The sequence below is a fragment of the Plecotus auritus genome, assembly GCF_963455305.1.
Source record: "Plecotus auritus genome assembly, chromosome: 12".
Lineage (NCBI taxonomy): Eukaryota > Metazoa > Chordata > Mammalia > Chiroptera > Vespertilionidae > Plecotus > Plecotus auritus.
In genome coordinates, this window is record NC_137778.1 from 13,115,965 (window position 1) to 13,143,916 (window position 27,952).

Sequence of the window (27,952 nt, forward strand, 5' to 3'; positions counted from 1 at the left end):
AGAACGCAAGAGAGAGGAACTGGGGTGAGCAAGCATTGTGGCTTTATCTGTTTCCTGTTTCAGCGAGGCTTGCAAAGAGAAACAGTACCAAGAAGGGAAATGCTAAGGGGACGCAGAGCCATGGATTGAGAGCTTGCACTTGATTCAGCTGCTGTCTTGCCCCATCTGAGACCAGAGCCAAGATCTGCCCGGGAGCTGGAAGGCTTTTCTGAGCTGCTTGGGTTGGAGCCTGGGACCCAAGGTAACGGAAGAGGAGGATGTTTTTGTGTTCAGGTTGGGGTCCTCCGACTCTGGGGTGGAACAGAAGACCCTCCATCGTTGGAGCTTCCCTGGGCTGAAGGGGGAGACACAGGAGCTGATGGTGTAGCGTAAGAGTGTTGGGTGTTGGGTAACTAAGAAAGCACCCCGCGCTGGTTTCCAGAGCCACTGGCCACAGTGTACAGCTTCCATTGCTCCTCCCTCCATCCATTAAATTGAATTAGGAGTGAGTCAATGACAGGATTCAGGCTACCTAGTGACAGGGGCATAAATTAAATGAACTTTTGCAGTTCTCTTCAAAGCAGGGAGTCCCCCAAACAAGTAGCTGCCTTTCCAGCAGCTTAGGTGTAGGCCCATCTGTCCTGGCTCACACCGAGAGCTCTGGGCTGAGACACCATTCACCACACACCCAGCCAGGAAGTGGAACAGAGACTCAGAAGGCCAGCACCCAGACATCTCCCTCTGGCAGTGAGGAAGGCTGTCCCCAGCCAGTCTCACATCTCCCCGGAACTCCACTGGGCCCTGTCATGCTGCCAAGGGGCGCCCCACAGATGCCAGAAAGCCCGGACAGTGGCCCAGTGACCTATCTTTGAACCTCACAGGGACCAGTTCCTTTTTCTTCTACAGCCCGTCGTTGTCAGTGAGCTGACCCACATGGCCTCTTGGTGCAAGCCATCAGAACAGTCCAGCTGTCTCGGGAGCTGGGCATGATTCTGCTCAGCTGTCCGCAGAAGTGCTATCAGGCTTGAGGGCCTGTGGGTCGGGGAATGCTCCCTTCTCTAAGGAGCCATTTCTAGCGTACCTCCCACTTGGGTGACAAGCCCCAGCACCTGCCCCTCAGGAAGCGGAGGGGGCAGCATGTTTCAGCGGATTAGTGCAGACAGCCTGGTGGTGTCCAGAGAGGCCTTCCCTCAGATTCTGCTCCTCCCCATGGCCCTGTCCTCTTCACAACAAAACAGGGGAGGATTCTCCATACCCAGGGATCCACCTCCTCTACTTAGCCTGCGGTTACCTGGAGCCAAACAGGGTGGGGACCTCACACCCCACATGTAATGGTGGAGCGCAGGCTGGACACAGTTCTTCACCCCCATCTCTTTGCCTTTCTGCCAGGCCTAACTGAGAAGATGGCTGTGTCCTGACCACAGAGAAGTCCTTTCTTCTTCTGGTCCAAACCCAGAGGCCAGATGAACCAGAATAGCAAATAGGAGGATATCCCAGGACTGGCATCCCCTCCGTGGGATAAACAGCACCCCTTCAAGAGAAAAGGGGACTGGAGTGTGCGGCATTCTTGGTCCTGGGAGCGCTAGGTTAGCCTGGGGCCTTTGTCTTACAGCACTGTGTCTGCAGTATCCAAGATCAGCAGGACGGGGGTAATAATGATCATAGCTGATCTTTATCTACACTAATCTACACTAATAAAAGAGTAAGGTGAAAATTGACCATACCTTCGAGAAGCCCACCAGCCAATCAGGAGTGAGTATGCAAATTAACCCAACAAAGATGGCGGGTTAATTTGCATATGCAAGGGCCAAGTGGCCAGGGGCGCTCCTGGTTTCTGGGCAGCATGGGAAGGCAGAAAGGCGGCTCTGGGGCTGGAGCAAAAAGGCGGCTCCAGCCAGAGCAAAGGCGGTGCCGGCAGCCAGGGGAAGGAAGGCCCATTCTTGCCAAATCTTTGTGTATCAGGCCTCTAGTTATTATTATAAAAAGCTGACATTTGTTGTGTGCTATGTGTCAGATGCTTGACATGCATTATTTTCTTTTCTCTTTTTAAAATATATTTTTATTGATTTTAGAGAGGAAGGGAGAGGGAGAGATAGAAACATTAATGACGAGAGTCATTGACCAGCTGCCTCATGCACACCCCCTACTGGGGATCAAGCTGATAATCAGGACATGTGCCCTGACCAGGAATTGAACAATGACCTCCTGGTTCATAGGTCGACACTCAACCGCTGAGGCTGATTGCTGGTTTTGATGGCACAGCCTATGTCTGGGCTAAGAAAAGCAGACTTGACACCATACTTAGTTCTGACAGGGAGGTGATTCCAGAAAAATGAAACTCTAAACTCTGAGAATTATTGAGCTGCAAGTTCTGATATGGGTTTTGCCAGCACTGGGCCTATGGCAGGTGCGTGGCCAATACTGATCTGAGTTGATCTGCACCTGAGAGTCAGAGCCTGGGCTGGGAGGGGGTTGCCAATGGACCATGATTAGAGGAATTAGGGTGGGGTTTCTATCCTGGACTATGCCCAGGACCAAGCTCACAAGCTGGTTGCTAAGGGCTAAGAAGAAAGCAGCGGGTGCTGATCTCAGGAGAGGCCACACCTTGAGAGGTCTGGGTGTCCCTCCAGGCCTTGAGTAGAGTCACTGGCCTACTCTAATAACAACCTTGGCCAAGACAGCAGTAAAGATGCTGGCTTGTCTTTTAGATTTGGGAACAGGGAGCCATTCAACTGGTTCTCTAGGAGTCCACAACGAATGAACACATCCCTGCCATCCAAAAGGTGACAAACTCATGATGATTTCTATCAATTATTTCTCATGGTCCCCTGACTTAGAGGCAGGGTGAGATGTTTGGTCAATGAAGAAGTGGCAGCCAGAAAGACTTTCCACTTTGCAGAGGGGAAGACAAAGGCCGGAAAAAAGCAGAAGTTAGCACAGACTGGACCCTGAGAGTCCTGACTCTCAGTTTGACCTCCTCTGTTTTCAACCCACATGTATATGCTATTTCTGCCCCCCTGTCCAGGGAGGTAGTCGTTTTTCTGCCCATCTCCTGACCCCTCCCCTTCTCCTCCCTCTTGGCATTTGGCAGATCCCGACAGCTATTCCAGGAACTGGAAGCCAAGCACAACAGGTGCTCAGGAGCTCCTCATGATCAGTCCAGACCCCAGGCCTCCCGCTGCCTTGGCCCGGTGGGCCGAGAGCTACGAGGCCAAGTATGAGCGCCGGCAGGAGACCCGTGAAAGCCGCCGCTGCCGCCCCAACATGACCACTTGCCGCCAAGTGGGGAAGGCGCTGAGGACCCAGCACACAGAGCAGCTCCAGAGAGCCCGACAGCAGCAATTCTTCAGGAGAAGGAACCTGGAGGTGGAGGAGAAAGACAAAACACAGAGTGGCCCGGACAGGGAGCAAAGTCCCTCCAGGAGGACAGGCCAGGAGGCTGAACTCAAGAAACTCTTGGCTTGGGCCAACAGGATCCCTCCCCCCAGACAGCAGGTGGGCATGCCTAGGGACACGCTGCTCTGTTGGGGGATGGGTGGGCTCCAGGTCATTGAAAAGTAATTTAAATTAAGTCCCTTCTTCCTCAGTCATATAGTAAAGTTTCCCTTAGCCACTTACAGAGATTTTTGTTGTTGTGTTTTTTGCTTGTCTATTTAGCTATTTTTGTTTTGCACTTGCCTTATAAGAGAGAAAAAATAATTTTAAAAACAATTCCACAGCTAATTCTTAGTATCAGTTCAAATGTAGGCAATCTACACATCTTCTACATCCTTCATCCATCATTCAACATGTATTTATTGAATGCCTATTGTATGCCAGGTACCCAGGCCAATCTTCTGATGACCCTCTCAAAACACACACACACACACACACACACACACACACACACACACACACACACGTCTATTCTTCTGTGAACTATTGCACCCACCCACCTTCTCTCTTCCTCTTGGGCCATTCCAACTCAACTAAATTCACTCAGCTAAGGCCTCATCTTGTCCAGGAAGCCTTCCCTAGCTTCTCCAACTCTGCTCTCTGTGGTTCTCATGAGGCTATTAATCCTCTAAGATTAAATAACGACCCCAGAGCCCATTCATTAGTCTGGCCTGGGAGGAAGCTATGTTGGCAAAAGAAACAGGGTGTGTCAAAATGACCTCAGCCAGCAAACTATCTGTGTCTTCCCATCCATGCTGAGCATGTTGACAGCAGGGGTGGGTCTACTGTATTCCCTGGAAACGCCTGGCCTTGTGCCCTACCCAGAGTAGGTGCTCTGTCGGGGCTTCTTAACTAGTGGACCTGTTGTCCACAGTAGGAGGTGCTGTTCAGAAAAAATGACCCTCGAGCCCAACTGTAAGATAAAACCAACTGTGTATGTTCTTTTTTAAAAATATATATTTTTAGTAATTTCAGAGAGGAAGGGAGAGGGCGAGAGAGATAGAAACATCAATGATGAGAGAGAATCACTCATTGGCTGCCTCCTGCATGCCCCACATTGAGGATCAAGCCCACAACCCAGGCATGTGTCCTGACAGGGAATCAAACCATGACCTCCTGGTTCATAGGTTGGCGCTCAACTACTAAGCCACACCGGCCAGGCAGCAACTGCGTTCTTTCTAAGGCAAGAGGGTTTCTGAATGTTTTTGTTGAAAAAATATTTAAGGAGAAAAAGATTGGGCCCTGGCCAGTGTGGCTCAGTTGGTTGAGCGGTCATCCCATGCACCAAAAGGTTGCTGGTTTGATTTCTGGTCAGAGCACAAACCAGGTTTTCGGGTTCGATCCCCAGTCAGAGCGTATGCGGGAGGCAACCAACTGATGATTCTCTTTCACATTGATGTTTCTGTCCCTTGCTCTCCCTCCCCCTTTCTCTCTCTCTAAAATCAAATAAAAAAATTAAAAAGGTCGGGAAACACAATTAACTAAAGAATTCCAACTGAGCCTATCAATTATCTAAAGTTTTTCTAAGCTGCTTTGGCTCAGTGGATAGAGCATCAGCCTGTTGACTGAAGGGGCCTGTGGACTGAAGGGTCCTGGGTTCAATTTCAGTCAAGGGCACATACCCGGGTTGCTGGCTCAGTCCCCAGTGGGGGGGTGGGGGGGCGTTCAGGAGACAGCCAATCAATGATTCTCTCTCATTATTGATGTTTGTATCTCTCTTTCTCTCTCCCTTTTTCTCTGAAATAAATAAAAATATATTTAAAGTTTTATTGAGATTGAGTTGGTCTGCATGATTAAATACCGCAGGCATTTCTTAGCCTCTGAGTGTTATGTTACAAGCAAAGCATAGAATTTTTGAATATGTCAAAAAAGAAAATATAAATAAAAAGAGCTTACTAAATTGTGACAACTACTACTACACCCGTCCCTACAACTCCCTAGTTTACCTTCTCTTCACACACACCTCAGCAATATTCCAGCTATTGCTAAGAGGATGGAAGACATCCCTAGAATACAGAAGGGAGCTTAGAGTTCATCTACTCCAAACTCATGACACAGATAGGAGACCGAGACCTGAAAAAGGTGGGCTCTGATCCCAGACCCCCTCACTCCCCACTCAGACCCATTCTCTTTCCATATCACCATGCTGGCTATGTAAGTGGCTGAGACCAAACAAGGTAGATGGGGATTCTAGAGAGCCTAGTTGGAGACAAGCCCAGCTCCTGCTTCCTGGCTTGAGCAGGACCATTCCTGCCAGCTGAAACAGGGAGGGCAAGAGCTAATAACCATGTAGCCTTGAAGGCTTGAGGGGTTACTTTGGTCCTCTGGGCCTGAAACTTGATCATCAGTCCCTCTTTCTGCAATCAGCTGGAGAATCCTGTCCTAGTGGCTCTAGAATCCATCATCCCCCATTTGCTTTCCAGGTGCCAGGGACCAGCTCTGAGGTCTTTCCAACCCAACAACATCCTTTCTCAAGTGTCTGGAGGGATCTGGACAATCATCTTCCCTCCCAGGCCCGGGGCCTTCCACCACAGGACTTTCCCATCAAGAAGCCACCCAAACACCATCGTGGTAAGAGCAGAACCTCTTTCCCTCACTGGGGCCTATAGAGAATCCTGCCATGTCAGTCCCAGCTCACTGGCAGCAGAGAATCCCTGCCCCTCCCCACTTCCCCCACTTCCTCCCCGCTGGTTCTGAATCACCTGCTCCTCCATCTCTCAGGCACTCAGACAAAGGCAAAAGAAGCACAGCCAACAATTAAAAATGATGCCAGTCAGCAAACCAAGTAAGTACCCTTCGTGTTCCTGACCCCAACTCCTTCACATCCCATCCATTCCTCTCTTCTATGTTTTTACGTGAATACTCTCACCCAGTATGTAGGGAACACAATGAATGTCCATGTTCACCTTCTTTAAAAAAAAAAAAAAAAAAAGCCAGTGGTTGAGCATCAACCTATGAACCAAGAGGTCATTGTTCGATTCCTGGTTCCTGGTCAGGGCACATGCTCAGGTTGTGGGCTTGCTCCCCAGTAGGGGGCATGCAGGAGACAGCCGATTAATGAATCTCTCTTCATTGATGTTTCTATCTCTCTCTCCCTCTCCTTCTTCTCTGAAACCAATAAAAATACATTTTTTTTTAAAAAGAGGAAGATCTTTCCACCCTATTGGCTTTTCAGAAGAGAATAGAGATGGAATCAGCCCACCACCTCCTAACCTGTTAGTTTCTTTGCTCCATTGTCATTTTTGTTATTATTTCTTCTCTTCCCAGTTGTGGAGTTGCGGTTCTAGATAAGGTAAGAAAATCCTTACCTTGGAGGGGTTGAATCAGATGGTATACAAGCTGCTCCAAACTCTGATATTCTGGGATTCCATGATGAACTTAGCTGGGATGGAGGGGTGCCTTCTCTCTGGATGAGCATAGACACGAGGGGCTGGAGGGACTCTGTCTGAATCAAGGAAGAAAGTTTACTCCGCATGAGTCAACTCCAGCTCTGGTTCCATGTCCCGGGACTTCAGGAGAACTAGAGTCTTCTTGACTACCCTTTCCTTTCTCTCTAGGAAATCATCCAGCTTTCTGAGTACCTCAAAGTAAGTAACGTGAACTCTCCCCTCAACTCCTCCATCTATGTACTCTCTCCTGTGCCAGGTTAATCTTACCCTCTTGCATTCTGCTCCCAGGAGGCCCTACAAAGAGAGCTGGTTCTAAAACAGAAAATGGTGATTCTCCAAGACCTTCTATCCACCCTGATCAGAGCTTCTGACAGTTCTTGGAAGGTAAGGAAAATGAAACCTCTGTCTGAACAAAGCTCATCGGCTTCTAAGTTTGCACATCTCATTCTTCTTTCCTTGCCATCCCTACAAGAGTAGGGGTTTTGTGTGTGTTTTTTCTCACTACTGAAGAGGCAGGAGGTAGAGAATGATGCTAAGACCTAGAAGTCAAACAGCAAATATATGGTCACAGAAAATATATGGGACGGCTCAAAATGCAGGGCCATGAGGGCTATGCTGCTACACACCCAGGGAGCAAAAGGGACAAGAATCCCCAGTTTTTAATTTGTTGGAAGAAGCGAGATCCCAATTCAGTTAATATTACTAGCTGTGGTAAATGTCAATTATTTTTGTATGACAGTCATACCAATATGAACTCCCAGCCGGCATGCACCTACTGCTCAGTTCAGACGGGAATAGGAGAGTGGGAAAGAACCTTAGAGGTCATCCAGTCTGTCTCATTTTGCCCACGAGGAAACTGAGTGTCAGAGAAGTCAAGTGACTCACCCAAAGTCACACTGCTGGTTAGAGGCAGGACTGAAACTAAAATTTAGACCTCCTGATTTCAGCCCATTCATTCAACAAATATTCATAGATCATGTTCTCTGTACTGAGCACTGGAAATAGTGAGATTAATTACACAGGGTTCCTGCTTTCAGAGAGCTTCTGGTTTTGTCAGGGAGCCAGATGCCTAAACAATGCAGAAATATGAGAAATAAATGTTTCAGCCCTAACCAGTTTGGTTCAGTGGATAGAGCGTCGGCCTGTGGACTGAAGGGTCCCAGGTTCAATTCCAGTCAAGGGCACATGCCCGGGTTGTGGGCTCAATCCCAGGTAGGAAGTGTGCAGGAGGCAGCTGATCAATAACTCTCATCATTGATGTTTCTATCTCTTCCTCTCTGAAATCAGTAAAAATATTTTTTTAAGAAATGTTTTCAGGATATAGTAATATATAAGAAGGAATGAATAACTCTAAAGAAGATGAGAACCAAGGAAATATTTATAGCTATATAAATATTTTCCAGGCAAATGTGGAAGAAGGAACTATATTCCAGACAGGGGATATGGCACAGACAAAGACCAAGGGTCATAATATAGTCTAGTGCAATGAGTTGCCAACTTTTTAATCTCAGGACCCCATTATGCTCTTTAAAAAAAATACAATGAAACTCCCCCCAAAAAAATATTTTATATTTGCCATGTTAAAAATTTACTATATTAACAATTAAAACAGGAATCTTAAAATATATATTAATTTTAAAATAACAATAGTAGCCGAAACCGGTTTGGCTCAGTGGATAGAGCGTCGGCCTGCGGACTGAAGGGTCCCGGGTTCGATTCCGGTCAAGGGCATGTACCTTGGTTGCGGGCATATCCCCAGTAGGGGGTGTGCAGGAGGCAGCTGATCGATGTTTCTCTCTCATCGATGTTTCTAGCTCTCTATCCCTCTCCCTTCCTCTCTGTAAAATATCAATAAAAATATATTTAAAAAAAAATAAATAAATAAAATAAAATAACAATAGTAAATCCATTACACGTTAACCTAAACTTCATATTTTTAGGAAAAAGAAGTATATTTTAAAAAAATAGTAAAAGGAGTACCATTGCTTTAAACTTTTACAAATCTTTTTTTAATGTCTGGCTGAACAGAAGACAGCTACATTCTCAGATTTGCTTCTGCATTCAATCTGCTGCAAAACATTGTTTTGGTCAAAGCATATGAGGAAAATCTTAACTCAAACCGATCTGTAGCTGGAAAAGGGAAGATCTCGCTTGAAAAGGTCTCAGGGATTCCCTGGGCTCCTCAGATCCCACATCAAAACCCCTGGACTAGTGTGTTTAGGGAGCTACAAGCAATTTGACGCCATCAGAGCGTACAGCACCAGGTGCAAAGAAAAGAACCCACACCCTCGAGGGCCTCTGTGATCATCTAGCCCACTGCACAGATGGCTTATGCTTAGACAGAAAGAGGAAATGGAGGGCGTGGAACCAAAATGAGATGTTTGCAGTGATGTAAGAAAGATTTCCTAAGCTCAGCCCTCCCTCCTCGCATCCCTCATTGTGCCTGGGATTAGGTATCTATGTTCCTGATTAAGGAAGTCCTTTCCATCCATAGACTAGGAGCCTGGGGCAGACAGCTGTGCAGGCCAGAAGGTTTCCAGCGCTGAACTACATTGAGATGTTTCTCTGTTTTACTCAACAGACAGTTGATAAGTTCACACTATGTGTTGGGCCCTGTGCTACCGGGGAAAATGAGGAGTGGGGTCTTTGAGTGAGGGGCTCACACTCCGCAGCGAAGGGAGAGATGTCATAAACAATAGCACAATGTGACAAAGCTGTAACAGCAGTGTCTACAAGGTGGCCCAACGAAGAGAAGAGAGCCATTATTTGGCCTGAGGTGGAATAGGGCAGGTTCTAGAGGACAGGGACCATTTGAGCTGGGTCTAGGAGGATGAGGGGGAGTTTACCGGGACAGAAGTGGGAATGATGATGAGGCAGAAAAGGCAGAAGGGCAAAGAAACCAGAATGGTTCCAGGCCTAGGAATGACAAAGCCTTGGGTGTAGCAGAGTATGGCTGAAATGAAGAGATCATGTCAGAGTCGTTGCTGAAATGAAGAGATCATGTCAGAGTCGTTACAAAGATAAGACCAGAAGTGACCTCAGACAAGTCTCTAGAATTATGACCGTTACACTTTTACTGTTGAACATAGTATCTCAAACTTACATAATGTATGGACTCCACTTCAGAGGGAAAAAATACAGATATCTCAGATCCATGAGATTGCGTGTTATCTCCAGTTTGGGAAACACTGCTGTAGACAATAAGCAGAATAGCAATGGAACTAGGCTTCATTCAGGTTTAAAGTCCTACAGTGTCACGCTGGCCAGTTTTGCTCAGTGGTTAGAGTGTCAGCCCACAGACCAAAGGGTCATGGATTTGATTCCCAGTCAAGGGCACGTACCTTGGTTGCAGGCTCCATCCCAGGCCCCAGTCAGGGCACCAGGGGGATGCAACCAATCGATATGTCTCAAATCGTTTCTCTCTTTTTCTCTCTCCTCCCCTCTTCCCTCCCTTCCACTTGCTCTGGAAAAAAAATTCAATGGAGCCCTAGCTAGTTTGGCTCAGTGGATAGAGCGTCGGCCTGCAAACTGAAAGGTCCCAGGTTTGATTCTGGTCAAGGGCACATGCCCGGGTTGTGGGCTCAATCCCCAGTCAGGGACTTGCAGGAGGCAGCCAATCCATGATTCTCTCTCATCATGGATGTTTTTATCTCTGTCTCTCTCTTCCTTCCTCTCTGAAATCAATAAAAATACATTTTAAAAATCAATGGAAAAAGTATCCTCAGGTGAGGATTTAAAAAAAAAAAAAAAAGTCCTACAGTGTCTGGTCCATCCTTAGAAGGAGCTCAATCCATAGCTCCGGAACTGAATTGAAAGTGAGTGATGAGATCTGTGTTTTAAAAGGTTCTCTGACAACAGTGGGGACCCTGGGTCGGGGTAGGTGTGCGGGTAGTGAGCACTTAGAATATCCCAGGTAAAACACAATCAGAGCTGGAATGACAGCAAGCTCGGTGAGAATGGGGAGGAGGTGTTAAGAGACATTTTCGAGGTAGACTGTGGGGGCAGTTTCACACCACACACTCCAGCAGGTGAGCAGAAGTTCCCCTGGCTGTGGTTTCTCTCTCTGCCTTCCTGCCCCTCCCACTGCTCACCCTCCTCTTTTTCCTCCTCCCCATCAACCCCCTCTCTTCCTGTTTTTAAGGAAAATAGTCTCAGACTTTTCAATAAAGACTTATCAGTTACTTTTCCCCAAAAACAAGGCAATTCAACCTTCTACCCCTCCCATGGAAGCCTCAACTTCAATGAAAGGATAGCCCCAGTCAGGTGTATTTGGGGAAAATAATTGATGTGGCCGGAATAGGACATTCAGCCCAGTTCAGGCCTTTATTTTTCCCATTTGGTCTCTATGATTTGAATCTCCAACTTGAAATGCACAGTTGCTCACAGCAAACTCTCTTAGAACCCCAAGGATCAGCGCCCTCCACGGCCTCCAACCTCCAAGTTGACGCTGGGCCTTTTGGATGCATAGGTCCTAGGGCACCACCAGGGTCCTACACTGGGTACAACCGGCAGAGCAAAAGCAGTCCAGGCAGGAAAGCGACTTCTCAGAATTGGGCAATAAAAAAACAGGAGTGGGGCTCAAGTGGGCTTTTAAGTTCCGCAAAGTAGAAATGAGATCTTGAGATGACAGCGCGGCAGGGGATTGGCTGCAAATCCTAAGCCACCTCTGCGCGAGCAGAGTGGAGCTGGGGGCTGGCGCTTCTGCGGTGAGGAGCTAGCGGGCCTGGAGAGCAGAGGCAGGGAGAGCCACGTAGAAGCAGGAGCTGAAGCCCTAGACCGGCACCAGGTGTGTATGGCCTCCACCATGCTCCCTTCTCCAAATGGGGGTACTGGACTCCAGGGGTGTGACTGCCCCAAAAAGTCCACAACAGGCCTGTAACAAGTGCTTCTCCCCACATCCTATACCACGGGGCTTCATGTGGGGCGAGCTGGGGCTCAGACCAGGAAACTATATGCCCCGTTTGCAACAACTTGGCTGCAACTGTCCTGCCTGCCTTGGGGAGTCTGTGCAGAGCTGTAGGCAAGAGAGGTTTTTTTTTTTTAATCCAAGACTTGAGTGGCCCTTTATCTCCCGTGAAGGGGGTTATGCTGAATTGTATCACATTGCAAGATGAACGGAAACGTAATCTGGGGTGCGGCTAAAATACAAAAACAGTTGGAAGAGGTAAAATATTGAATTGAAACCAGAGTAAGGGAGGAGAGAGGAGCTACCGAAAAAGGGTAGGACACTGGGGGAAATGTAAGAATATTGCCTTGGGTTGGTCTGTTTTCTTCCCAAAGTCTGGCAAGATAAACCTTAAACTCGGTGGGTCTGATTGCAATCTGCAGAGTAAGAGTTCAGGCAGAGGAAAACGCCCGGTCGGAAGATCTGAAGCAGGAGATGCGGGTGTGGAGGGAGTGGATTTCAGGACCTGTGCACTGACAATGCACAGGCCACTCTGGGGAATGCAGCCCTGGAACCAGCTATTCTGGAGCCCGGAACAGTGGAGGTCTTTGTCCATCTCTGTTATCTGTCCCAAAGCCCTGCGGTTATTGTACTCACGAAATCCCTGACTCTCAGCTCTCACACGGGACGTTAGGGAAAACATCAGTTGCAGGAGACACTGAAAAATTATTTTCGGCAAAGCCTTTTGCTTGTGCAAGGCCCAGCTGAGTAATACAGGAAGCAGAAAGGGTGGGGGCGCCCCCTCGCTCCCCGGGTTAGAAGAATCAGCCTAACGGGAGCTATGAGATACCACTTCCTGCCTACCCCAGGTGCCCTGAAACTCCCTGAGGGGGGGCCAGCCTCAAAACAGAGTCCCCTCTTCAGCCCCAGGCTATTGTGGACTGGAAACCGTTAGGGGCATTGGAAATGCGCCTGAGAGGAGCCGGCGCCTCAGGCCGGAGGAGGAACAGGCCTCACAAGTGTCCCTCCCACAGGGCCTGGCTGGCAAAAGCATCAGTTACTCCTAAGGAGACCCATCCTTTTCTTTGGGAAACTGGCTCTCCATGGCACCCTCCCCTCTCCCCCATTCCCTCCTTAAATCAAGTTCAGGGCTGGAAGACCAAAACCCCTACCTGGGGAAAAGGGACGAGTCTACAGGTGGCAGCAAGGAAGTTGTTAGCTCCTCAGCTTAAATGCTGAAAAGTGGAGGAACAGATAAGGGCCCCTTCTGCCTGCTTTTCTCTACCCTCGCCCTTGAGATCAGCATCCCGCCTGCAATGTCCACAATGCCCTTAGGTAAATCCAGCTTATGTGTAAATAGAATGTAGCTTTCTGTAAAGCCCTTCTACCACCTACCCCTACACACACACACACACACACACACACACACACACACACACCCTGCATTAACATCTCTCCTCCATTTCTTGCTTTCTTTTTTGCCACATAAAACTTTATTGGGACAAAAAACATAGTATGTGTATATTGTTAGTAAAATCACTTTTCAAAAGTAAAACCTTCCTCTCCCAGAAACATCCCCCCATAGGACCTTCTCCAAAAACATAACCACTATTAGTTTCTTATAATTCCTTCTAAGCATAAGGGCTGAGGGGAATATACATAAATAATCTATACAGATGTTTTTATGTATATATGTCTATATATTCATACACATATTTAATAAAATATATATATTGTTCATAATTTTCTGTACCTCACACTTACATGTAATAATGTAGTTTGAAGATGTTTACATACCAGCACCTACCGATCTACTTCATTTTCTTAAAGTATCTGGGACATCTTTGCATAACTAGTAAAGCATCATTCATGCATCCAGTTCTCCCTAAGGGACACTTTAATGTATCAGTCTTGTTGACTCTCATTTCTTGCTTTCTATATATATATATATATATATATATATATATATATATATATATATTTTATTGAGTTTTTACAGAGAGAAAGGGAGAGGGATAGAGAGTTAGAAACTTCGAAGAGAGAGAAAGATCGATCAGCTGCCTCCTGCACACCCCCTACTGGGAATGTGCCCGCAACCAAGGTACATGCCCTTGAACCTGGGACCCTTCAGTCCGCAGGCCAATGCTCCATCCACTGAGCCAAACCGGTTTCGGCATTTCGTGCTTTCTTAAAGAATTTCTCATTTTGAGAAGTGAGGCAGGGGGAGGGGGCGGGCAGTGAGGGGAGTATATAAGTTTACTAAGGCTGCTATAACAAAGTACCAAAGACTGACTGAACGGGTTATCCAACAGAAATTTATTTTCTCACAATTCTGGAGGCTGAAAGTCTGAGGTGAAGGTGCTGACAGGGTTGGTTTTTTTCTAAGGTGTCTCTCCTTGGTCTGCAGATGGCTGTCTTCCCCCTGTGTCCCCACATGGTCTTCTCTCTGTGCATCCTGATGTCCTAGTCTCCTTCTCTTATGCGGACACCAGTCACACTGGAATAGGGCCAACCCTGATTACCTCATTTTAACTTAACTACCTCTTTAAAGACCCTGTCTCCAAATATAGTCACATTCTGAGGTACAAGGGGTTAGGATGTCAACATAGGAATTGGGGGGGAAGGCACAATTCAGCACATAACAAGGGGTAAGAGAGAGAATGTATACTCCCCCTACGAAGGGAGTCCCCTTTACTTTAGAAGTAAAGGTCCATGTACAAGACTGAGAGCAGGTGAGGAGTACACAAGTGCCCAGACAGACAGGGAGAGAGGTAATGAGGGCAGGAAAGGACAGGTTCCCTCAAGGAGACCCTGCTAGGATCCCTGAGCCATTTGATAGAGAACCTCAAAATAGAGAGAGGACTTTGGAGGTCAGTCTGATTCTTCCTTCTCCTATTCCAGAAAAAGAAGAATAGATCCTCTTCTACCCAAAAATCCTTTGTCATCCTTCCTCCTCACTAGTTCTTGATAGAGTTCAGTTTGCCAAACATTGAGCATAGACCATGTTCTAGACCAGGGGTGGGCAAACTTTTTGACTCGAGGGCCACAATGGGTTCTTAAACTGGACCGGAGAGCCGGAACAAAAGCATGGATGGAGTGTTTGTGTGAACTAATATAAATTCAAAGTAAACATCATTACATAAAAGGGTATGGTCTTTTTTTTTTATTTCAATAGTTTTATTCATTTCAAACATTTTAATAAGAAGAATGTAAACACTAATTATTATAATTTGAAACTTCAAAAAATGGAGGAATCATAGCACAATAACATACCTTATATTGAAGATGGCAAAGGCAAAATAAAATTGCCTAACAAAGGAAAGGTACAAAAGCCTTTCAAATTAAACTTAAATATAATAAAATAATTTAAAACTAAAACAAATAGAAAAGAACAAAATGTGTAAACAGTAAATTAAACATTTTCTTTAGTGCAACTTGCAAATTATGCCCGGGACGTAGATGTAGATGGCAATGTAGACTGGGTTGAAAGGTTTTTGGTCTTTAAAACATCAACTTCAGTGGGAACAGTGTTGTTGGTCTCCTTTTTAGCTAATGCTCTGATACTGTGCTCTCCAGGGGCGTGTCTCCCTACATCACCACGATAACGGTCTACGCATTCCCAGGGTGATGTCGGGGACGCGTCTGCGGGCATTACAAGAAGCCTCTGGAAGATTGAGAGGTTGTTCGTTCTACTGAATGGGCGGATATAAATCCGCCCACTCAGAAGAAGGAGCTGCGGCCGTGTTTCCCGACGTTGCCATGTTAACACTGCTGCTGGTGAAGGAGCAGAGGGGAGAGCAAGAGAACCCTCCGCTCTTTCGGCTCCGCAGGCCGGATAGAACAGCCGAACGGGCCGTAGTTTGCCCACGGCTGTTCTAGACAGTAGGCTGGGAATACAGAACAAAATATTTTGTATGCTATATTTTGGCCCAAACTCTTTTATTCATCCCATTTCTTCCAGGGACAGCTTAATGAAGACAAATTGAAGGGCAAACTGAGATCCTTAGAAAACCAGCTGTACACCTGCACCCAGGTAAGCATTCTGGAGAACATTTCTAGCCCAGGAATCTAGAATTAAAGGAGAATGCTTGAATCTCAATCTTATGCTCTAGAAATGCCACCTGATAGAGATTAATGCACACACTCCTACTCACCCAGTTCTGGCTTTGCTATTTTCTCTTTGATCCCAAATATACCATATGTCCACATTCTGTCTCCATCCTCCTCTCCCTTTCTCCCAATGCCCTTCACTTTGCACCCTGGGGAGGAATCTCAGCGCCAAGCACTTTGCCAGCTCCAGGGCAACCTGGAGAATACCTGGAGCTATAGGGAGGAGCCCTTGGTAAGGATTCACAACACCCAACTAGGCCTACACAGGTCCCAGTTTTTGAACAGTTGAGTTGAATGTTATAATGAAATTTTGCAAAATTCTTTTCATTCCATGGGCAACTTTCATCTTGTAGCAACCTGCGGAGAATGTTGTCAGGCTGTACTCTTGGCTTCCCTGTGGCATTGTTATCCAGCTTCAGTAATCTCTTGATTGGCCTGATCTTGGATACAAGAGATAGAAAGAAACCAGCGTTCACACTTTAGAAGTGATGTGTTTCTGATAAGTGGGGACATGCCAAATAAGAGACTGAGTTGGAGCAGGAAGACTGCTCCTATCTGGAGCTAGGGAGATAAGGTGGGCCTGGCCACACAGTTGGAGTCTTGCAGAAGAGTTTATAGAAGAGTCTATAGATTTGCTGATCCACAACTTTAAATTTTCAGTATGACCTCTTTTGTCAGACTCTAAATTATAAACTAAATTGTGCCAACCAAGCTCATAAGAGACCAACATATAATCTAGAATGCCAATGAATTCATTTTCCATGGAGGATAAAGCTGTCCAGTAACCAGCACCATTAAGTCCAATAATTGGGACATACCCATGTATGACCTCAACCGATAATTCCTGGATATGCTTTCTAATGAAAATTCTAAGAACGTAAGACCCATTCACATTGCAATCCAAATTTTCAGATGATTCCAAAGCTAAATGGGAATTTCATATTGATCCCTAAATTTGCATTATCTAGGTTACTGCTTATCCAGTGGGTAATCCAGAATGGACAATAAAAGCTACCTGTGTTCCCCAAAATCACAGAGCATAAAGGTGAAAGGCATGGGGCCCTGGCTGTGCGGCTCAGTTGTTTGGGGCGTCGTCCTATACATCAAAAGGTTGTGGGTAGAGTGGAAAGATAGAGACTATGTGAACACTAAGAAAAGCTACCTAACCCATAATGTTAGGGGGTAAGGGTAAGATTTATCAGAACTTACATAATTCTTGGGTTGAATCTTGAGTAGAAGTTAACCAGGTGAAAAGAGTGGATAAGGATGCTCTAGGCCCGTGGTCGGCAAACCGCAGCTCGCGAGCCACATGTGGCTCTTTGGCCCCTTGAGTGTGGCTCTTCCACAAAATACGACAGCCTGGGCGAGTCTATTTTGAAGAAGTGGCGTTAGAAGAAGTTTAAGTTTAAAAAATTTGGCTCTCAAAAGAAATTTCAATCGTTTGTACTGTTGCTATTTGGCTCTGTTGACTAAGGAGTTTGCCAACCACTGCTCTAGGCAGTGCCATGGGCAAAGGCAATAGCCAGAAAGCACAGTGCTTTCTGGAAATGTGCAAGCAGTTCAGCTTGGGTGGAGAAGGCATAGAATGAAAGCCCGGGCCTATTAAGTAGGGACCATGCCGAGGAATTTGGGCCTGGTCCTCAGGACACTGGGAAACCACTGAGAGATTGAAACAGGTTGTGACAGGATCAGATTTACATTTTAGAAAGAACCTTATAGCTGCAGCACTGAAAGAGTTTGCATTAATTCATATAATATTATTAGAGTCTGAACTAAGGGATTGGTAGTAGGATAGAGACGAGACAGGTGTGAGCTGTAAAGGAGCTTAACTTGACAAGGTTGATGACCAACTGAATCCTGGGAGAAAGCAAGAGAGAAATCAAGGTGACTCCCAGGTTTAGAGCTTGGGACACTGGATGGGTGATCATGCTGGTCACTGAGATACTGGAAGCCGAGAGAAAGGAGCAGATTTAGAAAGATTTGCCAAGGGCCCTGTTTATTATCTCTGCTCGCCTTGTACATCACCTGAGGGACTTTCCCTGCCTGGCTCTCCCCAGCAAGAAAAGCTCCACCAGATTACTGGTATCTCTGCCCTGTAGGCAAATTCTTTTCATTTCTGTATCCCAGCTCAAGACTGGACACAGAAGTTCAATGTGTATTTGTTGCATTGCATCAAATTTACAGAAATATTCCCCTTGGGGAATGAAAAAGGTACTGATGGAGATGGAAGACCAGAAAAACAGCTATGAGCAGAAAGCCAAAGAGTCGCTGCAGAAAGTGCTGGAGGAGAAAATGAGCGCAGAGCAGCAGCTGCAGAGCACGCAGGTGCGGGGTGCTGCATAGTTACTGCAACTGGGGACCCAGGGCGGCTCTGGGAGTCAGCTGCACAACTCCAGGGAACCCAAGGGACCACCCTCTCCCTTGCTCTCCCTCAGCGGTCCCTGGCTCAGGCCGAGCAGAAATGTGAAGAGTGGAGGAGCCAATACGAGGCTCTGAAGGAAGACTGGAGGGCCCTGGGGACCCAGCACAGAGAGCTGGAGAGCCAGCTCCACGTACTTCAGTCCAAACTGCAGGTACCAGGCCCTGGAGGTGGGGAGGTGGGAGAGGAGGCGGGGTTTAGGGGGAAGAAGGTTGGTAACAGCAGTGATGAGAGAAACTGCTCCTGGATTGGGGGCCCCAAAGGCAGTTGAGAGCATCTGGCTTTCAGTTCCTCACTCACTGTTTTGGCTTTGAAATCGAATTTCGAGTTTAGCAAGGACGTTTGCATCGCCCACGCAGACAAACTAAGTGTTCATTGGAATGACGCCATCCAAATGCAAAGGGCTGAAATATTCATCAGCCCACTGTCAGATCCCAACCCATCCTCTGCACCCATCCCAGGACAGCATCCCGTTCAGAAATGCCCACTACTGGCACAGAACAAATGCCATTAGTTTACCTATAGGCTGGGTAGTAACACATCCTGCCACATCCCTGGCATTCTCAAGGGTACTATCATTTCTGATCTGCGTTACCTTGGAGAAGCTAACCAACCTCAAGCCTCAGTTTCTTCATCTCGAAAATAAGTAGCTATATCATAGGGTTGCTATGAGGGGGTAAGTGATGTGATCCAGGCAAAGCACTTAACACAATTCCTGGTACATATAAGCCCTCATTAATATTAGCTATTATTTTCCATAGATTTTTTTATTTGGTTTGGAATTGTGAGGACCCAAATAAAAAGGTTTATCTAATTTTCCTGAAGTGGGAATCTGAATACAGTTCACTTGATAAGAGGATGTCTTATCAAATGAGTGAATTTACTGACCACTGCATTGCATCCATATCTCAAATCATCCACAAGGCGACTCTTACAAATCTTTTTCTTTTTAACCTTAATTCTTTGTGAAAATGACACTACCAAAAAAATTTGATAACGCTAGGATGAAATGTAAAGATAAAGTGAAGACATCTAGAAAAATGATGATTTGGTATTCCTGAATTTGGACATTTACCCAAATGAGTCCCTTGTGAATATATATTTTAAAAAATCTAATGCATTATTTGTAATAAAAGGAATAGAGCAGAGCAAAGGCAAGATTTTTTAAGTCCCTCTGTTTCTATTTCCCTAGTATTCCTATCTCTAAAATTCTCCAATTTCCTGTAATTTTCCTCTTCCATGGGATCTGCCCCCACCCTCCACCCTAGCACTGACCGGCTTCTGCATCGCCTCTTCCTCCCTGCAGGGAGCAGACAGTAGAGACTTACAGATGAACCAGGCTCTGCGACTTCTGGAGAATGAACACCAGGAACTGCAGGCCAAGATTGAATGCCTACAGGGAGACAGAGACCTGTGCAGCTCGGACACCCAGCACCTACAAGGTACCCTTCTCCTCAGGGGCCTCTGGCCGAGTGAGACCAGCGAAAGAAGCTGGATGGAGAAAGGGGCTTCGTTCAGCACCTTTTTGTTTGTTTGTTTGTTTGGTTGGTTGGCTTTAAGGTTCCATTGTACCTTAAGGGAAAGGCAGGGCTGCTTGAATCATCCATGACTGAAAACTGATTATTGGCACTAGCGCATCTTGGAGTATCAGCTCTTTTCCAGCCCATCCCTCTGGGCCAGACCACAGCTGCTCCACATCGGTCACATGTGTCCAGGCCACATTCCTGATTTGAAAGGGAAAAGTCAGTTGAAAGGTTTCTGAGCAGTCAGCTGAGAGGACCAAACTGTGGGCAAATACAACACTTCATTCACCCCATTTGTTAATGCAAATGACAGCCAAGGGGCTTTGGTTCTGGTTTACCTCCTCAGAAGTGGGACAAGTAGAAGGAAGGGCAACTTGCACTTGACACATATCAGAGCCACGGACAAGGCAGTACCTATTATGAATTTCCATCCTCGGGTGTCGAGTGCATTAATCTTGGGTTCTTCTATTTCGGTTTGTATTATTTCATTTTTAGATCAACTAAAGAGGTCAGAGGAGGAGAAACTCGCCCTGGTGACCAAAGTACAGCAGCTGCAGAGTAAGTTCCCTTTCCAGATTTGCAAAGTAGCACAGGTGGCCTTTCGGTCGGTGTTCCTGGGGGCTCCTGCCCCGTGGAAGGCATCCAGAGGAGGGGTTGGGGTCCAGTCTTTGGCAGCTCCCCTACCTCTAACACCCCTGTTCTGTGAAGTGAGCTCATTTACATAGCTTTTCATACATTATAGATTAGCCTGTCCTTTTTTTTCTTTTCTACTTTTTTCCTTCCATGCCAATGACAGCCACCTGCATTTCCCCCAGAACTACAGGTTTTTTAAAGTATTAAGTTTTCTAAGGTTGTTCTTATTTTGTCTATTCTCTTTACGTACATGAATATGTCACATAGACCTTTGTCACTAGAATGGTTCAGAAAATAAGCTCACTCTACACATGCCACTTCAACACTACATATTGGGGCCAAAGAGGAGGAGGGACTTTCCATAAGAAAAGTAGACATTTTCTGAGAAGCTGGAGAACCTGATCCCATTAATAGCTCTGCCGGTGGCCCACCACCTGAACCTCTGACACCCGCCATGGACGTGTCACGCACACAGCAAGGAATATTAAAAGAGCAAGGCAGGCACAGGGGAGGGGAAGATAAAACAGAAGCTGTGCTCCTCCCGCGCAGGCGCTGAGTGGGCAGGAAGTCACTTGAAAATCATTTATGTACTCAATACATAGGGCATGAGCCCCTACCAAGTGCCAGCCACTCTGGCTATACACACTGGGAACACAGTAAGGAACATACCCGATACGGTTCCTTCCCTCGTGAAGATGACATTCTAAGTAAGCTCTGGAGGAGAGTATGGAGTTTCTGTGAACAAACATGTGTCAGGTAGTGAGAGCTGCTATGGAGAAAAATACAGCAGGCTAAAGGAAAACCTTGCTGTTTTATACAGGATCATCTGGGAAAGCCTTTCGTCTAAGGCAGTGGTTCTCAACCTTTCTAATGCCGCGACCCTTTAATACAGTTCCTCATGTTGTGGTGATCCCCAACCATAAAATTATTTTTGTTGCTACTGCATAACTGTAATTTTGCTACCCACAGGTTGAGAACCGCTGCTGTAGAGCCTAAGACCATAGGAAAATACTAGATATTTACATTACGATTCATAACAGTAGCAAAATTACAGTTATGAAGTAGCAGCGAAAATAATTTTATGGTTGGGGGTCACCACAACATGAGGAACTGTATTAAAGGGTCGCAGCATTAGAAAGGTTGAGAACCACTGGTCTAAGGTAACGATTAAGCAGAGACTTAAAGGTAAAGACGTAGTCGAAAGAGATAAAAGATGGTGCATTCGTAACAGTGCCACAGACTGGGTGACTCTAGAACAGAAATTTAGTTTCTCACAGTTCTAGAGGCTAGAATCCAAGATCAAGGTGTCCGCAAGGTTGGTTCCTTCTGAGGGTTTTGAGGGAAGGATCTGTTCCAGGCTACTTCCCTTTGGCTTGTAGCTGCTGTCTTCTCCATGTGTCTCTTCACATGTCTTCCATCGATGCATGTCTGTGTCCAAAGGTCCCCTTTTTATCAGGATGCCAGTCATATTCAATTAGGGCCACCCTAATATCCTATTTTAACTTGATTACCTCTATAAAATACCTATCTCCAAAAAGATCACATGCTGAGATACTGTAAGTTATGACTTCAACACAATTTAACCAATAATAGATGGAAACATCTTTAATAATTAAGGTTCTGAGCCAAGTTCTGAAAAGCCACTCTTTGCAGTAAACATACCAGCACAGACAAGTTTCTTGTGTTTTCCAACAGGTCTGCTTCAGAGTCAATCCTTACGGCTTCAAGAGCAGGAGAAACTCTTAATAAAGAAAGGTCAGCAAATTTACTTCCACCAATTCTAAGACATTGCTCTTTCCATGCCTGCCTAAAGGCAGGGGGATGGACTACATGGCCTCTTGGAGTCCCATCCAGTTCTGGCATCTGTTAGGTCAGGGATCTGGGAAAGCTTTTTAAGGACTGATCACTGGCTCTGAGAACACTTTAATTAGTTAGCCTCCTACCCTGAGAGGTATGTAAACTGTGAAAAAATTTCTACTTCCCCTGAAAACGTCTGTGTTGAACATTTCAATAAATTGATTTTGAACTCAGGATTGCATGTCAATTTTTACACTTGACTTTCCAAATCACATCCTACTTTCCCTCTAAACCATGTTGCATGCAAAAGTTACCTCACTCTCGGCCCTCAAGAGTCTGCTGCCTTAGCTTCCTGAGACTCCATCATGTATACGGAGGGGCAAAAACTCCTCACTTACCACTACACAGGCCTTTTGTATTCTCATCACAATCACTGGGTAAATGTAAGGCAGAAATTATTACACCCACATAGTATGGATAAGAAAATGAAGGTCTTATGGTCACACAAATTAAAGACACAGCTAAGACAACAATGCAGAATTTAACCACTAGTCCAGTGGGCTCTTCACAAGACTAAGACTGCCAGGTGGCTGGAAAACCATCTTTAACCACATGAGGATGAATTCTAGGATATGACTGCCTTCTCATGACTGACATGAGGAGGACAGAAGGGAAGGGGGGTTATATTGAAGCATCCAGCAAGCCTACCAGCATAACTAGACAGGATGTGACCCCTAACCAAAGAAATTGGATTAAGAAGTATACTCTAAAAGTATCTGGCATTAGACAGGACGAGGGACTTGAAGAAAAGTAAGATGCCAACCTTGCCCTCAGTGGGGTTCAAATTCCAGCTCTGTGTCCAGTCTAAGCAGGGTCCCAATGAGAGTTCTTTAAAGGGCAGAGAATTCCATTCCATGAAGGCTAACCAAAGACAGGCCCGCTCTTTCTCCCTCCCCACCCTTCCCCTCACTCCCAGGGGTCCTCTCACTGACAGGGCCCTTCCTCAGAGGTGTGGGCCTCACCATCACTGAGAATCTGGCTGCTTTTTTAGATCAGGCTTTGTCTGTGCGGAGTCCAAAGCCCTCCCATAACGAAGTGGAGCCTGAGGGTACAGGGAAGGAGAAAGACTGGGATTTCAGAGACCAGCTGCAAAAGAAGACTTTGCAGCTCCAGGCCAAGGAAAAGGAGGTGAGACGGTGACCTCAAGTAGTGGGGGGCTCAGCCTACAGAGATAGGGAAAACTGCTGGAGCATCCAGAGAGCAGGGATTTCAACACCAGACATTGTGATTGGATGCCTCCAGGGATTCATTTGACTGTAAAAACTGTCTTGCTTTAGGGTTAGTTTATCGATCATTTTCCTTCCTTATACAATCCTTATTCATTTTATTAGCTACCTTTTAGTAAGTCAACCTAAACTCCAACACACTTAATGAACATTAACTCCTCAAACTTTGCGCTACACTGAGTATGTTACAACTTTAGTCTTTTAAGTAACAAAACACTTCCTATCTACAAATTCGCAAACACATATCCTCGGCTACTGACCAAGAGCCTTGTACTGTGATTACTTCCAAGTCTTCTGTGCTATAATAATTTCATTTTTTTTGATGTCCCCATTTACAAAGTACTTGCACACTGTCACATGAAAGCACATACTTATATAACACCTATAAGTAACTAATATATAACATGCATTATAATCACTCATATAAATGAACCCATTCCAGACAAACTAGGTCAGACAGCAGAAGGCAAACTGAAATCACTGAGACAGCCTGGGAAGGAAGGAAGGTAGTATAAATTCCAAATGAATGAATGGGTAACTTACATGGGGCCCTCTCCTTTACCTGGTGATGACCTTGGTGGTATTTTCCCCCCGCAGTGCAGAGAACTGCATTCAGAGTTAGACAACCTCAGTGATGAGTATCTCTCCTGCCTGCGCAAGCTGCAGCACTGTCGAGAAGACCTGAACCAGAGCCAGCAGCTGCCTCCCAATGTAAGAGCATGATCCTCCCATTCAGCCCAAGGTGATGGTGGGACTATTCCTCCTTTAGCCAAATCTTCTGACCAGCCTGCCCCATTCAGCTTGGTTTATACCGACAGTACAGCAACCATGGAAAGAAACACTGGCTTATGCACCCCAGCTTAATTTTCATGGAACGCTTTTGTTGTTGTTGTTGTTGTTAATTCTCAGCCGAGGATATGTTCCCATTGACTTTAGAGTGGGAGGGTGGAGAGAGAAGCATCAATGTGAGAGACACATTGATTGGTTGCCTCCTGCACATGGCCCAATGGGCCGGAGAACGAACCTGCAACCCAGGTACATGCCCTTGACCAGGAATCGAACCCACAACCCTTCTGTGCACAGGGCAACACTCTAACTACTGAGCACACCAGCCAGGGCTTTTTTTTTTTTTTTTTTTTTTTTTTTTTTTTTTTTTTTTTCATGGAACAACTCTTAAGCCTGAAGGAACTTAGTATTCGCTAAAATATGAAATGGTGTTTTTTGGCCTATTGAGTGTAGTGGCAAGGACAGAATGAGAGAAAATGTAACAAGGAGTATGAACAGAGAACAATACAATTTTGCTGAGTTATTTTCCACCTTTGATTGGACTTGTATTTAAGTATCTGGCTGCAGCTGGCTGTGGTCCCCTGGGCCAATGATCCTGGCTTATGGGCCAGTGACTACCAGCAAAGTGGTTTTATCCCAAGGAAGGTAACAAAGTGATAGAGAAAACCTTCCCCTCTTCCACCAACCCAAGAGTTCCCACTGGGCCAGAATGGGAAGGAAAATGGTTTTTGCCTATATCTTCTCCAACCAACCCATGGCTTCTTTTTTCTCCCCCTCCACCTTCAGAGGCAGTGTGGCCGATGGCTATCGATACTGATCGTGATGATTGCTATAGCATTAGCAGTGTTCCTGGCCAACAAGGACAGCCTGGTGATCTGAATAACTTGTGACAGCTGCCTTGGGTGAAAATCAGAAGCAAAAACTCAATAAAAAACTCAGAAGGGTTAGATACTTTTAAGTGTGAGATTTCTAACTTTATTATTTTTTTCCACCTACTGTAAAATAAACAAATAAACTTCGTCTGACAATCTCTGTTCCCCAGAATTGTTTATTCATGAATGACCGACCTATCACATCACAAATATAAGACACTTGAGCATCCTGGTCTACTTTCCTTAGTCCAATTCAGTTGGAGGTATATAAACATGCAGCAAAGCCCAGGCCTGGTATTTTCTGGTGAACACTACCCACAGAGTATACTTACAACATTACCATACCATACATATAGTATACAAGGGTACACTACTTGTCCTCCACCTCCCTTCTTCTCCACAATCTTTTTTAAAATAGCTATTTTCCCCCTTATACCCTTCTCCACCTACCCCCTCACTCCCCTTCTCCACAATCTCTTTCCTTCTATCTTCTATCTAGTGAAAAAGGAATAGACATCTCAGTTAAGTCAAGAGGACTCCTTAGTATACGTAGAAATGGCAAGTATGTACTACCAATACTGCTGCCACCACCACCTGTTCCCGTGCCCGTCACAGATGTGGCCAGTTGACTAGAGCATTCTTCCCTAGTGTTCTCAAGATGCTCAGAATTGACACTTGAGATGATGCCTATTTGTGTGGGTTTTTTTTAAAATATATTTTATTGATTTTTACAGATAGTAAGGGAGAGGGATAGAGTTAGAAACATCGATGAGAGAGAAACATCAATCAGCTGCCTCCTGCACACTCCCCACTGGGGATGTGCCTGCAACCAAGGTACATGCTCTTGACCGGAATCGAACCTGGGACCCTTGAGTCTGCAGGCCAATGCTCTATCCACTGAGCCAAACCAGTCAGAGATGATGCCTATTTGTAATCCAGGACTTAGAGCTGAATATTTACTGAGTACTTTCTACATGGGAGTCAGTCAGAGGGCCACAACTGGCAGGGTGACTATCTCAGAGGAGATGCTGAGGTCAGTAAAGTCATTCTGAGCCCTACATCGAGTCCTAAGGTCCTTCTCCCAAGTGTTTAGAATGTCTCTCAGGGCTGGGAATAAGCTCTCTGGGACACTAAAGGAATAGAGCAAGACTGGGGGTTGACCAAGAAGCCATGAGATCCGAGCAGTGAACACCCGTAGTGGGGTCAAGGCTAAGCAGTTGTCATCTCCCTGGTTCAGGTGAAAGGTATAGGGAACAGGATAGCCCAGGAGAATCCCAAACACAGTACAGAGATTCCAGTCTGAGGAGCAGAGTCTGCTGCAGGAGACGGCCGGGGAGAGGTCCCTCTGCAACCCCTGCAAATGGGTGATGATCTCGGCTATGAGGGACTTCAAGTCCTGAAGCTGGTCCAGGGAGCAGACAGAAGGGTGAGATTGGGAGCTGGAAACATCCACAAAGGCTATAGCACCAAGCAGCACCTGCTCCAGGTGCTGACATACATGTTCAGGTACGACGATCAGGCTGTTGCCTCCAATATCAAGGATGTGAAGTCCCTTGGTCAGGAAGCCCAGGCCCTGCAGCTCCCCCAGATAGCTCTGGAGCTCTGATGTCCCTGCACCGTTGCAATCATAGAGCAGAGCTGGCTTCAGTCCCCGGGCCACAGCCAGGACCTCTCCGGCTAGGTGAAGGCAGACAGCTCGGGCTGGGCCCCGTCTCTTTCCCATGCTCAGGGTCTGCTGAGCAGCTGCCACCAGCAACTGAGGACTTGGTGTTGACATGGGATCTGCAAGCAACATCAGGCATGGCCTCTTTAACTAGAGACAGTTCCCACCCCTGGGCCACATCTCTGAGCTCCGGACACTTGAAGGACCTAAAAACAAAGCAGGACCAGGGGATTATTAACAACCAGCCAGTGACATACATACCAGGAAACCTGCCAACAGCCCTCCCCTGTCTGATAGCATCTTCCAAAGGTCATTTTGTCCCTCCTTATGCTTTGGAATGCTAACCCAGGCCAGGCAAGATGGGGTGATTTCTACAGTTGACTCCGTCTTCCTGAGCCCCAAATACATGTGTCTTTCTGGATTTAGGGATAGATTTATATTCTTTCTGGCTTCTATTCTAAATTGTAGCTTTTGTAAATTACTTTCTCTGATTCAATCTTTGTGAAGTTTGGGGCAACGAAGAGGCACGACAGTCTCTTGCAAAATTCAGAGCATTTCACCTAAAACTGCCCTCAGAGAAAGAGTTCTAGGTTCCAAATGTACTCTTTTCACTGCCAATGTCACCTTCTCTTCCCACCAGAATAGTTCTGAGAATAGAAATCTGATTAAACTGATATACACTAGAATGTGGACTGATAACCATCTCACCCTGTGAAAGTAAATAAATGAAATGTGTAAGAATTGCAGGAGGGTGGTATTTTAATTTCCGCCATCCCTCCTGGTGGACATCCACGGACCCTCCGCCGAAGGGCTCCCTCCAATTCCCACACCCTTTTCTGAGCAAATTATCGTGCTTTGTATCACACACATACGTTCTTCTTCCACTTCCGCTGCAGGTTCGCGGGCTCAGGAACTTCTTTTTCCAGTCCCTTCGCGCTGCCACACAAGCCATGAACCTAACGATCCGCCACCCCACTGGAAATCCCGCCCGCTCGGCTTCCGGTCGGCAGAGTCGGTCTACTGCGCATGCCCAACGCGACTCCTCCCCCCCGCCCCCCGCCGCCTTCCATGACGTCACCAGCCCGCTCGCTGGGAGGCCGGTCCTTTCCTACTACCAGAAGCTGGCCCCGCCCCTCGGCATAGGAACCGCGAGGAGCGGAAGTGGCCCTGAGAAG

The 27,952-nt window shown here is 46.3% G+C and overlaps 2 protein-coding genes across 3 annotated transcripts; one reads left to right on the forward strand and one right to left on the reverse strand.

The window, feature by feature from the left end:
* On the forward strand, positions 1–25,280 carry TRAF3IP3 (TRAF3 interacting protein 3). Of its 2 annotated transcripts, XM_080647707.1 has the most exons (16): positions 1–241; positions 3,071–3,474; positions 5,838–5,985; positions 6,136–6,199; positions 6,682–6,706; positions 6,972–7,001; positions 7,092–7,187; positions 15,650–15,721; positions 17,983–18,123; positions 18,234–18,371; positions 19,524–19,659; positions 20,236–20,298; positions 22,069–22,128; positions 23,222–23,358; positions 24,054–24,167; positions 25,029–25,280. In XM_080647707.1, the coding sequence occupies exons 2-16, from the start codon at positions 3,130–3,132 to the stop codon at positions 25,119–25,121; spliced, it is 1,662 nt and encodes a 553-aa protein (XP_080503833.1). In that variant the 5' UTR covers positions 1–241; positions 3,071–3,129; the 3' UTR covers positions 25,122–25,280. The 2 variants fall into 2 exon arrangements, with proteins under 2 accessions (XP_080503833.1, XP_080503834.1); XM_080647708.1 differs by lacking the exons at positions 1–241; positions 3,071–3,474; positions 5,838–5,985; ... (5 more) ...; positions 24,054–24,167; positions 25,029–25,280 and adding an exon at positions 11,390–11,589 and having other exon boundaries at positions 22,069–22,407.
* On the reverse strand, positions 25,205–27,779 carry LOC308237159 (UPF0739 protein C1orf74 homolog). Its single transcript, XM_080647709.1, has 2 exons — positions 27,650–27,779; positions 25,205–26,983 (listed from the first exon to the last, which is right to left on the reverse strand). The coding sequence occupies exon 2, from the start codon at positions 26,907–26,909 to the stop codon at positions 26,100–26,102; it is 810 nt and encodes a 269-aa protein (XP_080503835.1). The 5' UTR covers positions 26,910–26,983; positions 27,650–27,779; the 3' UTR covers positions 25,205–26,099.
* Positions 27,780–27,952: the final 173 nt, after the last annotated feature.